This window comes from Prionailurus bengalensis, chromosome B3, assembly GCF_016509475.1.
Source record: "Prionailurus bengalensis isolate Pbe53 chromosome B3, Fcat_Pben_1.1_paternal_pri, whole genome shotgun sequence".
Classification (NCBI taxonomy): domain Eukaryota; kingdom Metazoa; phylum Chordata; class Mammalia; order Carnivora; family Felidae; genus Prionailurus; species Prionailurus bengalensis.
Window position 1 is genome coordinate 107,533,888 of NC_057355.1, and position 15,249 is coordinate 107,549,136.

The window sequence follows — 15,249 nt, forward strand, 5'->3', positions numbered from 1 at the left end:
TCGTTTGATATAAAGAAAATTATTTAAAATCTTGGGGTGCCTGGATGGCTCAGTTGGTTAAGTGCCCAACTCTTGATTTTGGCTCAGGTCATGATCTCACGGTTTGTGACTTTAAGCCCACGTCGGACTTTGTGCTGACAGCAAGAAGCCTGCTTCAGATCCTCCGTCTCCCTCTCTCTCTGCCCCTCCCTGCTTTCTCTCTCAAAAATAAATAAATATTAAAAATAAAATAAAATAAAATCTGTGTACCTCTTGCTCAATATGTGAGATAATGCTAGAAGGTAAGAAACTATAACATATCACTTCTATAAACAGAAACTAACAAACTCTTTCAGTTTAGCAGATAGGAAGGGAAGGAAGGAATTCTGACCTCAACACTCTGGACTATGTAGTTCATCTAACAAGGGAGATGTGTGCTTCTTTCTTGTCGGCCAGAATAATTGTGCCTTTTACCCATGAACGCTAAAAAGGTATCTGACCATGACATGAAAGAGTTTAGAGAGAGAAGCCACAAAGCATACCATTAGGAAATTCTGTCCTTGGCCACCAGGATTCTTCATGACCATCCTCCAAAGACTAAACTTAACCCAGAAAAGCTATAGTTTATGAACAAAGAAGTAACCTTATTAGAGCTGTGCCTTTGCAAGATTTGAGAAAGAAGACGCTGGAAGCAGGGAAACCAGTTAAGAGGCTTTTAGAGATTATGAAGACCTAGACTAGGGTGGGGCAGTTAAGAAGGTAAGTGAACCTCTAAAGTAAGTGAAAGCCAGAGAGCAAGGACATCAGTCAGTTAACAAAGAACACTTTTGAAACTCATATTGAAAAGAAAAGAAGATTACCATAGATGCTTTTACTTAATCAATGGATTACCCAGCACTCTCCATCCCTTCTGTAAAATAAATCGATTCCCAGAGCACACTGGAAGTTTGATACTAGAAGGCTCTTCTCCAGCCCACTTCTGCCTTCAGCAGATTTACACATTTATCAAGAGCTGGCTGTTTTGTCAAAAACTTACATGTCAGTTCTTTTATCTTAAAAAGCCAGATATGCTATAAATGCAAATTTTAAATTACTATTTGTATATTTCTATGATCACCAAAATAGGGTACTTTGGAAAATCTGGATAAAGATCAATCACACACACACACACACACACACACACACACACACACACACACACACATATAGTGTCAAATAGGTTAGGAGGAAAATCTTGTAAAAAATGGGAGAAAATTATAAAAATTCAAACACAATATGTGGGAAAATTATTTTAAAAAATTCTTGTGTTCAAATTTTCCCCACATGTCTTTAAATTCTTACTACTTTAAAGAAACCAAAACTGGAAGTTGTAGGCAAAACATTAAGGATAGCTTTATCTAAGAACAATGAGATAAAATACCAATCAAGGGACTCTTATAGAAAAGGCCTTAGCCATCACAAGATTCATGAGCGCATGTACATTTATGTTTTATGACTAAAAAATAGGGGTGCCTGGGTGGCTTAGTCAGTTAAGCATCTGACTCTTGATTTCAGCTCAGGTCATGATCTCATGGTTTGTGAATTCAAACCCTGCATCGGGCTTTGTGCTGATGGTGGAGAGGCTGTTTGGGATTCTATTTCCCTCTCTCTCTGTCCCTCCCCTGCTTGCTCTCTCTCTCTCTCAAAATAAATAAAATTAACTTAAAAATTTTTTAAAATAAATCTAAAAAATAAACATGAATTATATATACAATTCTTAGTTATTCCCTGATTTTTTTCATCAACCTTGACATTTTTTGGTTAACCAAGGAGCTTCTATTATAGGTCAAAGTAGTCACAGAGACCTGCAAGACTTAAAGTTGTACAGTGTTATTAATATTATCTACATTAGGCAAAGGAAGTGGTTCATTTGTAGGTTATATCTATAAAAATTATTCTAAAAATTATGCTTTGTGAAAAAAAATCTTAGCTACTAATTTGTATGACTTCACTAAGAAAGAGCACCATCTAATGCGATCTACTGAAATTACTGTCACAGGTCCTAGTCTTTCAAAAGAGAGCAAATAAATAAAATTTAGGTCAGTGATCTAAGGCTCCTTTCCCCTCTCTATTTTATATTCCTGGAGCAAGTCATTTCTTACTTCCAGAAGTGGAAAACTAAAAGAAACTTGAGTTTCCCACTGCTGCTGTAATAAATTACTCAAATTTAGTGGCTTGAAACAACACAAATTTATTATCTTATAATTCTAGAGGTCAGAAGTCCAAAAACTGGTCTTACAGGGCTAAACACAGGCAGTTAGTCCTATATTTCTTCTGGAGCTCAAGGGGAGAATTTGTTCTTTGCCTTTTCAAACTTCTGGAAGTTATCTGCATTCCTTGGCTCACGGTCCTCTTCCAGCAATAGCATCACTTCCACTTCTGATTCCATCTGTACATCTTCTCTGTCTCTGACCCTCCTGACTCCTCTCCTTCTTATAAGGACTCTTGTGATTGTACTGAGACCACCTAGATAATCAAAGATCATTTCCTCACCTCGAAATCCAATGTAATTATGTCTGCAAAGTCCCTTTTGTCATATAAGGTAATATATTCACAGGTTTTGGAAATTCAATGTGGACATCTTTTTTTGGGGGGGGGGCACTATTCTGTCTCCCATACCACATATGTGAGGGCTCCAGGTGACAGAACTATAAAAACTGTCACATTACAATTTATAAATTGTATTTTAAGGTAATGTTGGCTAATTTGAAAAATTACATATAAATTCACCAAATTACATATAAAGAAATCACTTAGAGAAACTTTAAAGATCCTAATTTCCATATATATTTTTTTATTAGTTTCATGTAGCAGAAAAAATACACAAACTCAAATTTTAGTCGATAAGTATTTTACTAAAGGATTTGCTTCTTGGTTATTCTTTTCTATTTCTCATGTAGTGAACTCAGATTTTTCCCATTACTATATATGATATGCTAATATGCCTTGAGTGAATCTAGACATGTATTCTTGCCATTTGAATCAGTGCCATATAAAAAAACTTAATTATTTTTCCACTTATTCTATATGTAAGCATTTTATTAAAAATTATTTTTTGATTTGTCTATACATGGTTAATAAAATAAGGGGGATATCCAAAGTCTTTATTTTAGAGAAATCCTTTTTTAGATCTTTAAAATTTTATAATGTTTATTTTTGAGAAAGAGACAGCACACACACACACACACACACACGCGCGCGCACGCACACACACGTGGGAGAGGGGCAGAGAGAGAAGGAGACAGAATCCAAAGCAGATTCCAGGCTCTGAGCTGTCAGTACCGAGCCAGACACGGGGCTCGAACCCACAAATGGTGAGATTGAGACCTGAGCCAAAGTCGACGCTTAACCGACCGAGCCACCCAGGCACCCGTATTTATTTACTTTTAATTAATCTCTACAGCCAATGTAGGGCCTGAACTCATGACCCCAAAATCAAGAGTCACATGCTCTTCCAACTGAGCCAGCCAAGTGGCCCAGAAAAATCTATTTTAAGATTCAATAACAATGTTTATTTTCATGGCTAGGATAAAATTGAGCCATCATTTCTTTTAGCTATTCAGAAGACACAAAAACAATCCTTTTTCAAATTTATCACTTCAGTCTAATTCATTTTTCTTTCAGTTACTGCTGTTCTTTCTTTTTTAAGAGCAAGTAAAGATAATTAACTCTAAAGTTGTCCTTTAAACCAAAACATTTTGGTCCTTTTGGTTTCAGAAGAAAATTTGACAACATTCTAGCTTAGTGATGGGAAGAAACTCTAAAAAGGAATTAGTTAGGGAATTTGGGACTGAGCATCTTTAGTAAAAAGCCTGATACTTTAGTGCTCATTACAAAGCTGCATTCTTGTTGACACTTATTAAAACGGGGTAATTGGCCATTTTACACTAATGGCAAACACTTATATTTCTAGGTAAGTTGACTCATATATTCAGAATTCATATTTTTAAAAGTATAAACAAGGTCAGTCTTAAGACAGAGCAAGCATAAATTTCTAGGGAAACCAAGAGTCTCCAGACTAAAATACTTGTCTCCTCTGTTTGCTGATTCCTGAAATTCTTTTAAAAGCCTCTTAATCCTCAACTAACTTAAAATGTAAACACCATTTAGAGAGTTAGCACATTCATTAAGTGATTGTTATAAGATGCTTTTCTTAGTCCCCATTTATTTACTTGTTTTTGAAAAACTAATTAACTGCAAGGCACCTGATGAGGTAATATGAGGATTATAAAGATGTTGAAGATATAATGCTTACTATCTAGAAATTCCTGCTCAGTAAAAAAGAAAAGAGAAGAAAAAAGAAGAAAAGAAAAGAAAAGAAAAGAAAAGAAAGAGAAAAGAAAAGAAAAGAAGAAAAAGAAAAAAAAGAAATGTTACAAAGGAGAAAAAGTTTAATTCTCATTTTCTTAATTCTACACTTACCTCATTGAGATCCTATGGAGAGAGGGAGATGCCGTCATACTAGTGATGAGTACAGTACAATCTGAAAAGACAGAACATAAGGTTCTGAGAGAGGTTAAGTGTTCAAAAGACTGTTTCAGTTTCTGCCTCATACCAACTCAGTTTAGGCATGTAACTCCTGACCTAAAAATTTTTAAATTATCAAGTGGGGCTTGCAGTAAGGACTAAATCTATTGATCTGAGTTTTGGAAATGAGACATTCTTAACTGGTTTTATTTTATTATGTAGCTCATTCCTGTTACCAACTGTCCAATGGATGGTGGGTCATTTGGCCAAGTGAAAGCTCCTCCCATGAAGATAACAAATGTAATTCTGCCTAGTGGATTTAGCCATTACTTGAGATCTGACTTCACTTTAACTCCTGAAGCTGAAGGTATTTTGACAAAAAGTTTCAGAATGAACGTAAAAGCAAACAAACACTTCATTTGAAACAAAAATCTCACTTTGACTTCTAATACTACTTAAAACTGCATTTTTAAATTTACATTTCCTAAAATTGCATGTTTGTTCAAGTTTCACGTGGCCTTTCTGACTTTAGAGTCTATAGTTTTGGGGAGTTTTGTTCAACTACTAATATTTTGTAACTAAACATTTGCTTGTAATGTGAACTTTGTGATACTTGCACAATTATTTTCTGAATTATGTATTTTCAAAGGCTTTGTTTCATTTTATGTATTTCATAGCATATAACTGCTAAAACCAATTCTTTTGTACATCCTGCTAAAAGTAGAAATCAGAGGTTTAAAAATATCTGTGACAACAGATTCTTGGGGTACAAAGAGAAGATCGGATTTTATCCTTGAAACCAACAAGTAAAGCATGCAGCTAATACTAGAGAAAAGTTTCAAGAGGTACAGCTCGAAAGGAGGGAGTATATTAAAAGGACAGGGCATGGAAATGTATCCTTCTATTACACACATTTTAATTCAGGCTTAGATCAAACCTATTCCCTAATTCCATATCTTCACTGGCTATCTTGTTGGTGAAAGTGGGGATAGCCACTCCTCTCAGGGCTCACCTCTTCCATTCCCTGTAACATTCCACTTTGCTTGGGACCACTGGTGGCAATAAAATTGAACATCATGAATTTATAAAATGATCTAAGGGCCTACCAAGAATAGTATATTGTTCGGTGTGATTATTTCAAGAAGAAACTCAGTTAAAAGAAACCCCAAATCATTTACTTTGTTAAGATGTTATTTTTTTAACTTATTTTTCATACTTCTACATACTAAATGGCTTTAAGATTTTAGTCACGGTGAGAACTTTTATGCTTCTATCTGATAGATATAACTATTAGTAAAATAGGACATACCAAATTTTTAGCCTCCTTAACAGTACAATGTCCTCTTCGGGAATGGCATCAATATCTTTTTTTTTTTTTCCTGGCACTAGTTCAATCCTGAATTCATCTCCATAACGTCCTCAGATCTGTCTTCAAAATTTGTCTGTGACTATATTTGAGGTTTTTCTTAAAAAGTCTTATAATTTCTCTCCTATCTTCTGACTATGTTGCCCCAATTTTTATTTTGAAAAATTATGGTCACTTTGTCTGTACATTTATTACAGCACACAGCTCTAGATATTTATATTTTTTAAAATTACCTAGAAATAATCAAATAGATTCACTAACTCAGACATTTAAGCAGCATTGAGTGCTAGAAATATATTCCAATTCCATAATTTTATTTAAAATTTTAAATTCATGTTATGAAATATGTACAGGATACTTTCAGCTCAAGGGCAGCCAAGCTTTATTACTTAATTCATTTCATTACTTACTGCTTCTCATTCTTTCACAATTCCTAATTTCAGACAAAAAAAACAAGAATGCAGGGACTCTGACAAATAATCCTCGGAGCATCCATGCAGAAATAGCTTTTCGGCAACTCAGAGGAATAGATCCCTCTCCGTCTCTTTTATCACATCAGAATATGACATCTCCAACTACACAAATGTACCAGAGCAACCCAGATGAGGGAAGGTAAAACTATTCTGTGTTTTAACATCATTTCTCATCATTAAAAAAAAAACTCCCCAAATTTGCTAGTCATGTATAAAAATAGAAAACATTATTGTATACTATTATTTATTTACTGAGAGCAGGGAGAAGCTGTCAGATAGCATAAGGCTTCTCCCACATTCACAAAACCTTTCCCAAAGTCCAGTATAATTCATAATTCAAAAAGACTTAGAATTCATAATTCAAAAAGACTTAGAAATGGCTATCAAGGTAGAATAGTGCTCACCTAATGCTTACATGAGGGAACACTGAAATAAACACTTGTAATTATATTCTCTCTGAAGTCACTTCTCACTAAATGTGCAACATGATTCACTTACATTTTGAACAACAAGATAAATTCAACTCTGAAATCACGAAACACCAAGAATTTTGTCGATTCTTCAAACCTCTTCTTGTAGTTCCAACTTGCCTCTCCTCCAGTCTGGACCCTCTCCCTGGAGGCCAGCTCAGTGCCTAAGAACCTGCTACTTCTCATTAAGAATCCACTCTGTTCAACACCTGTCTGCCTAGATTTCCAGTTATTACCTGTCCCCCAGCTTCTTTGGAGCCAAGCTCTAATTCATCTATTAGTGACCTACTCAACAGCAGATCTAGTGTAGGCCTGGCTCTTGATGTACTGACTTCCTTCCTATTATCAGTCCTCAGGATAACCTGATTTTTAAATGTCCAAAAATAGGATCATTTTCTCTACTGCACTGTCTTTTTGGAATTGAACACATATAAATTACAGAAATTATTTACTGCAGAATGACCTTAAAGTAGCTGATCCATTAGGAAAATAAGTCATATTATTTGACTTATAAATATCTTATTTCTGACAGAATTCCTGGCAGCCACTTTCCAAGATCAAATCGAATGTAACTGCCTAAAGAGAAATGCATATACACCAAGAAACCTATTTCTGTTTAGTAGTTGTACCAAAATTAGCAGACAGTGTTGGTGGAAATATAATATATAAGATAATCATGTTACTTATTTTACTGAAGCACTTCAGTTCCATATGATGATAATTTCTGTCACCCTGGTTGAATTTTACTTTAATATCACCTCTCTTAAACTTTCTTTATGATTCTCTTAATTATTCATTTGAATTTCTATATTAAAAAAATCATGAACCATTATATCCTACAATTTGAAAAGATAGAAGTAGCGTAAAACAAAGTCCAGAGAATCAAATATTTAGTGCTGATATTGGAAGCATTTAGTTACAAACTCTTATTGTGGCCTGTCATATGAAGATACTAAGAAAAGGTAATTCTAGTAAATATGCATATTTTATTTGTTGAATATCTGTTCGTGTGGAGTTAACAAAAACTAAAGTATACATTTCTTACCAAACACAGCTATTACTAAAGCAAGTTGAGCTTTGCTCATTGAATTACAAACTAGTTTTTTAGGACTAAAATTGGGGGAAAAGTACACTTAAGCCAGATCTGTCCTAAGAATTGTTTAGAGATGCAAATTATGGGCATCAGTAGTACTTCCTGAAGGTGGCTAATTGCAGGTGCAACCAGGCATTCGTGCTCTAAGAATAAAAAAGCACTATTTCAAATACAAAATGTGTTAATTGTACCCATAGTGTACAAGCAGTTTGAGGCTAAAAAAAGAACATATGTTCAAACTGAGTGGACACTTTTAAATTTGAGATCCTTAATAATTTATTTCACTGGAAATAATTTTTCTAAAATTTTATACTGCATAGTACGAGGGCACATCACAAATAAATCAAATATGGTTTTGAATTTGATTGTTTTATTAGATACAGCTCTTTAAATTAATGACTAAATTGCCAATCATATTTTGATATAAATGGTCTCTACAATTCATGAATTATTCTACTAAAATTTTCCAAGTATTGGTTCAACACTGCATGTAGTTTTCATACTATTTTAGATGTTCCTTACATGAAAATAAATTTTTACTAAAATATTTGTATTTTTTAATCTACCTGGAAATAGGCTTAAAGATATTTTGGAAACTAATTCCAATGTGTTTGCAGCAATATTGTATCTTTTCTTCTTCAAATGCTATATATGCTTATGATTTAATCATGTAATGCTTAAAATTTCAAACCCAATACAGATTGATTTTATACTTTTTAATGTGTGGTTTTTAAACAACTGTTACTCTTAGCTGAAAATAAGATCCTTTGTTTAAAAAACAACTCTGCAGTTCTTATGATGTCCAGAAGATGTCTTTCTTGCCCTTTAGTTTTAACAACTGCTTCCCTTACAGTGTTTGGATGAGTGTCTGCTCTTCATTCTTTGTTACTAACTTGGCATCGCCAGCTTTTTTTCTTTGATGATAATGTATAAATGAAATACTGCATATATGTTACTTTTATAATGAAAATTGCCTTTTCAAATAATAAATCTGGTGGGAAAAATAAGTGCTACTGGCTTTCACTAGACAAAAAGAATTTACAAGAATTAGAAAAGTATAAAGCAGGAAAACATAACTCATTATTCAGCATCCACTTAACATTTAGCATATTTTCTCCAACCATTTTTCCTATCCATTTGGAATATACTTGAGATGATCATTTGATTTTTATGTACTACACATTGTTAAATTTTGAGATATCATTTCTATTATAAATTTTTAATTACATCTGAATTTCCTGAAAGAAGTAAATGAATTTATAATACATAATTTGATAATAACATTAAAAAATATTAACATGTATTTAGGCATTATTAGGCGACATACAGAAAATAGACACAGATCCAACCTTTAGAACATTTTAACATAAAATGTGATAGGGGCGCCTGGGTGGCTCAGTCGGTTAAGTGTCCATCTTCAGCTCAGGTCATGATCTCACAGTTCATAGGTTCAACCCCATGTTGGGCTCTGTGCTGACAGCTCAGAGCCTGGGGTCTGCTTCAGATTCTGTGTCTCCCTCTCTCTGTCTCCCTCTCCCTCCCCCCACTCACGTGCATGCGCGCGCTCTCTCTCTCTCTCACTCTCAATAAATAAAAACATTTTAAAAATGGGAAAATGTGATATATTACTTCATATAAAAGCAATGAGGAAGATCATTACTAAGGTAATTTGCACAGTTCTGAATTTTTTTCTGCCATGATGGCAGATGACACTGACATGATATACAACATAATCCCCTGAAAATGCCTAGATAGGTTAAACTGTTGGTTATGTGCAGTTCATAAAATAATAGCTATAACTGCATCCCTTTCCTGTTCAACAAAACAAAAAAATGTAATTGAACATGAGAGATGTTTTTATAGGAATGACTTTATTTTTTTAATGTTTTTTAAATGTTTTTTTTTTTTTTTTTTTTTTGAGAGAGACAGAGCAGGAGTGGGAGAAGGGCAGAGAGAGAGAGGGAGACAAAGAATCAGATACAGGCTCCAGGCTCTGAGCTGCCAGCACAGAGCCTGATGCGGGGCTTGAACCCACGGACCATAAGATCATGACCTGAGCTGAGTTGATGCCCAACTGATTGAACCACCCAGGCACTCCTAGGAGTGACTTTAGATCTGCCCTAAATTATTTAAGCAAGTAATTCACAAACTGAGCAATTTTAAGTTATAGTTACAAATTATTTGTAACATACCTCACAACTCATTACAACAAAACAGACAAATAGTGCTTTAAATTTACAAACTACTAGCCCATATTTTACATGGTTTATCCTAATACCACTCTATGAAGTAGATAAGACATTTATTGTCTCCATTTATAAATAAACTGGCTCAAGGAAAAGAGTAGATATCATACCAAATCCTAGGTTTTTTTCCACTCCAAATTCATTACTTTTTCAATTACTACAAGTGAACTGACATTAAATTATTACTAATATGTAATCAGCAGTAGTAGAGCCCTAATGTATGGAAAAGCTATAAACTATTCATCCTCTTCCAGTATATTTAGCTTAAGGAAAATGCATAATTTCCACAGTAAAATTAGTTCTTTGCCCCCAGCAAATGTCCTGACAGATTTATTTTGCATGCAGTCATATGCATGAATATAGACTTGTTTTAAATTAAAAAACAATTCCACAAACAACCTTGAAAACTAAAGTTAGGGCACTTTATAGGTTAGGAGCCTGTAACGCTGAACTGAATATAGATGATGTCAAAGTGATCTTCTGATTTCTGTATATGAAGATTGACCATAATAAAGTAATTATCCAATGAGAACTTTATTATTTACTTCTTTTTGTATTGTTCTAGACTTCTCTGATTGTTGACACAAAATTAACTATGGTCATGCACATATTTTTGCCTAGAATATTTAGTATGCACTGTGTGTATGTTTGCAGGCACTCATGGCCAGTTTTAAAACAATTCTTGCATTTAAGTAACATGCCATTTCATTCTTTATTCATAATATTTCATACATTATAAAAACCGTTTAATGTTTTTAAACATTAGATCTTACTGTTTGTTAGTCATGCTATGGGCTCTTAGCTTCAATTAAATGTTACGTACATAAAAAGAAGTAAATTATTTACAGTTCTATAAGAGTAGAAGCAAGCACTTACGGCCAAGTTCTGTTGGTTATTCAATGAATCTGATCAAATCAGTTCTTTTTATGAGAAAGAAACTGGCTAGGTTTTTTTTTATTCCTCTTACTATAATACTTAGAGCTTCTGGATGACCTCCAAGTGCTTAACTACTCTTCTTATTCATCTCTCTGCATTTACCTTCACTAATAAAATATTTTTAAAGATTTTTTTAAAGTAATCTCTACACCCAACGTGGGGCTCTAACTTACAACCCCTAGATCAAGAGTGACATATTCTACCCACTGATCCAGCCAGGCACCTCAGTTGAAATATTTTTAAAGAAAAAAGTATAAAAATTGCAATTTTAGCTCACAGCTGCCTTTTATTAGAACTAGGCCAGCAAGAAGCACACAGTTATTTTATTAGTAATATTTTATTTCTGGAAGTTTTTATCTTATAAGAATATGAATTATAATATACTTTATTATTCTTTGTCTTTAATTTGTGAATAAAAATACTTTGTAAACTACTGAAAAGACATTTCTCAGACCAAATCTGTGCATTTTTTATCTTTAAATTTTGTTTTGGTGATGATTTTTCCTTATAATCTTAATTATGATTATAAATGAATGATTTTATAGCCAAAACATGAAATGCTGTAACCTCAAAATAGAATAGTATATTCTAAGGAACTCAGAAGTAGCTTTGAAAGTGGTAATTATCTGAAACCACATTATTTATCACTTATGTTTTATGTATTAGACCATACCTTAACTATATGGTCTCTTAAGTAAATCAAAGGCCAACTCATCAATACCATCATTTTCCTTATAAAATACATGTGATTCTGAAATGCTAAGTTTAAAATTAGAATAGATGTTTCCTTATATTGTATCACTTAAAAAAAAGAGTATTCCCTTAGGCTCTGAATAAAATTCTGTTAATTAACTTACAAATGTTTAAATATATTTCATACCAGCAGAGTTACATTTTTAAACATTACAAAGAGAAAAAAAGGTTAGTGATCATCTTCCTATTTTTGTAAACCATTTATGGTTACATCTATTTTTAAGTAACAGTATTTATATTTTAAATAGAAAAAAAATAAGATCATATGGTTTAAAAACTGTAGATTTTAATCAGGGATCTGAATGTTTTACAACTTGCTTATTTTAAAACATTTTTTCTAGAAAATATTTTAGGTAATTTTAACAGTTTGGCTGTACTATTTGATCCATCTTTAATTATAACATAATGCCCCCTTTCCTCAAAATGTTCTGCCAGTATGTTTCTCAAAGAACAACCAAAAGAGACTAATCTATAAAAAAATATATCAATAACATTTTTAAGTTTCCAATTATTTCTTATTTCTTCCCATCAATTTGGCTGAAAACAGGTATTTACAAACACTGGTAGCCTACTTTCTTATGGTCTTTCTTTTTTTTTTTTTTTTTTTTATGAAGTGCTTTAAAAGAGTTCAATCAACCTTAATGGTGCATTTTTAGTTAAGGAAATAGAATGCGGAGAAGTCAATTTGAGCTCCCAGACGAACAAGTGTCTTGAGAAAGAATAGGCATAAATGGGTTTAGAAAACAGGGAGAGTAGGAGTAAAATGCAGTGAGCAGAGCACTCAGGGAAGCCAGATACAATGGAAAGAGTAAAATACTGCAGAGCTTTTTAAGCTACATACAATTGGAACAATGGACTTGATCCAGCCATCTATGTTAAACTGTTAAAAGGTGAAAAGCAAGCTGGAATTCTATAAAGAGTGTTGAGGAACAGTAGATTGAAGAGCTTTAAATCTAAAGAGAATGAATGCAGTCATTCAATAGGATGGAAATGAAGTCAAAATTGGCATATTTCCCTGGTTAATTTACCTTGCGAAGGACTCTGTTCAGTTTTAGGCATTAAGCCATTATTTGCAATGAAATAGTCTTTAAATTGCCACCTTTGGAGTTTTTAAGCAACACAGTGTACATCTATAAATTTCACATGGACATACCACATATTCACACACATATACATGAAAGTAAAAATACAACATATAGATCTCACATAATTGTAACAATTTAATACTATAGTTTACAGCCCACAGCACACTAAGTATGTCAAACTTCCCATTCTCCAAGAACAAAAAAGGCTAACTTAGTAACAAAGATGCAAGTGTGCAAATACAAAAACTTGAAAAAGAAAACTAATCTAGAATAACACATGTAACTCATAGACAAGAATGCTGTGAAATGATTGAATGGCTACATTATTTTTTATTAGCTAGCAGTCAATCAGAAGAGGGTTTTTTTTTACATTTTTGGAAAACTTTTACTGAACATGTTGATATACTTTCCTGATTTAGTAATTAGAATAAATAAAATTTTATCTTCAATGATTTATGCTGACTGGGCGACGGTTGTGCATGATTTACAATTTCAGAAAAACGTAGCTGAAGGGAAGTGTGTGGCATGTATCTTGTACAGAGGTTATCACCTTGAACGTTGCTTATAGCCAAGGTCTGATATTATATTATTATGTTTAATGAAGGTAGGAGTATATCTGTGGAAACAGATCTAAAACATCTATAAATAGAAACTAAGTAAGACTAAAGTCCAAACATGAGCAGGTTGGACTATTAACTCTCAAAAAGAATAATTATGAGAATGTTAAGTTATAAAATCATCATCCTTTTTTGTTACTACATACTTTAAATACTTATTTATTCTCTTTAGACTTAAGCATTAACTGACCAATACTGACATTATCAAAGATTTAAAGGGTAGCTACAACAGACTTCAACAATGAAGAGTTCCCAGTATCATGGAACTGTTTCAAGTTTTTAAACACTGATACTATTCCTTTGATATTTATCACTTATTCATTTGCATGTGTGATCAAGCTTACCACAGCTAAATGGCCTATATATTAAAGAGGTAAACACATGAATAATGTTATAGCAAAGAATAGAGGATACACAAGTAACAAAAAGAGTAATATAAATCAAAGAGCTGTCCTCCCACATAATAGATCACTTCTATTTCATGACATTATACCATTATTGCTCTTTTGCACTTATAAAAGATGTATACCTCACCATCTGGAAGGCCAAAACCTCAATTATATACAGTTATAAAATCTTCGATTGAACATATCAGTATAACAAAGAAAGCAATATCAGAACCAATCCCAAGATCTATGAAATTATTTCCTCTAGGAATTACAAACTTAGAAGACTTCAGGGACCTGCCAAATATGAAGGAGACCAGATATAAGAAAAATTCACAGCCAGAAATATAATCAACTGCACTTTCACCGAAATAAAATGTGCTAGCTTCCATTTGCCCTCCCATATCTACTTTGCACCTTTTTCCTGATTTGTGACTCTAGAGAATGACTCATGGACAACATCAACCAGGGTTCTTGTTCTATCTGGCAGTTGGGTTAGCCAATGGAAGACACTGCAGTACATCAAAGAGAGTAAGAATGAATAAAATTTAGGCTTTAGTAGTAACTGTATTCCTTTACAAGGGCCCCAGCTCCTCTTGCGCTCTCCTAAAACTTTCTGGATTCTCACAAACTCCCACCTCTTACACTTCAGGCCTGAGGCTGTTGCAGATTCGTAATGTATCACCAATGCTGGTCTTTTATGATTACTCATCTGGTTTGAAACTGACACCTGACACCTTTTTCTCCCACAGAAAGATGTGTTTGTTGTTGTTGTTGTTGTTGTTGTTTTTATTTTAGAGAGATTGCATGCGCATGAGCCAGGGAGGGGGAGAGAGAGAGAGAGAGAGAGAGAGAGAGAGAGAGAGAGAGAGAGAATCCCAAGGAGGCTCCACACTCAGCACAGAGCCCAATGCAGGGCTTGATCCCATGACCCTGGGAACATGATTCTGAGCCAAAATCAAGAGTCAGATGCTCAACCGAGTGAATCACCCAGGCGCCCCTACAGCAAGATGTTAATGTAAGGCTGGAGTTGTGATGCACAGCATGAAATATAGACTTGAATTCTAGGAACAACATTTTTTAATTAGTATTGTGGCCAAAAAAAAAAAAAATGTGTTCACAAACATAGGAACTAATTATGGATAAAATCTTTGCAGTTTTTACATACTACTCCTGCAATGTCTATAAAATTCTGGTATTTCAATGAAACTTTACTTTTCAATTCACTAAATTCCATTTATAACAATTCATTCTCATTATCAAAATTGGGAAAACTGCACAATTATTTCATGTTCATAAAGTTTGAAATCATGTAAACATTGCAATCTAGTCTTTAACT

The 15,249-nt window shown here is 33.5% G+C and overlaps 1 protein-coding gene and 1 long non-coding RNA gene across 5 annotated transcripts in view; one reads left to right on the plus strand and one right to left on the minus strand.

Moving 5' to 3' along the window:
• LRRC9 (leucine rich repeat containing 9) overlaps window positions 1–14,560 on the plus strand; it is a 119,766-nt gene extending 105,206 nt beyond the window's left edge. For 2 of the 3 annotated variants that reach the window (XM_043556284.1, XM_043556285.1), the window contains 2 exons: window positions 4,708–4,852; window positions 6,295–7,639. In XM_043556284.1, the coding sequence (XP_043412219.1) occupies window positions 4,708–4,852; window positions 6,295–6,467 (318 nt within the window). In that variant the 3' untranslated portion in view covers window positions 6,468–7,639. Of the gene's footprint in view, window positions 1–4,707; window positions 4,853–6,294; window positions 7,640–14,178 lie in introns of those variants that run through there. The other variant, XM_043556287.1, reaches the window with a different exon arrangement.
• The window catches only part of LOC122469171, a 99,900-nt gene that overhangs the window by 68,255 nt on the left and 16,396 nt on the right, over window positions 1–15,249 (minus strand). For both annotated transcript variants that reach the window (XR_006293402.1, XR_006293401.1), the window contains exon 5: window positions 4,441–4,501. This is a non-coding gene — a long non-coding RNA (uncharacterized LOC122469171). The remainder of the gene's footprint in view (window positions 1–4,440; window positions 4,502–15,249) is intronic.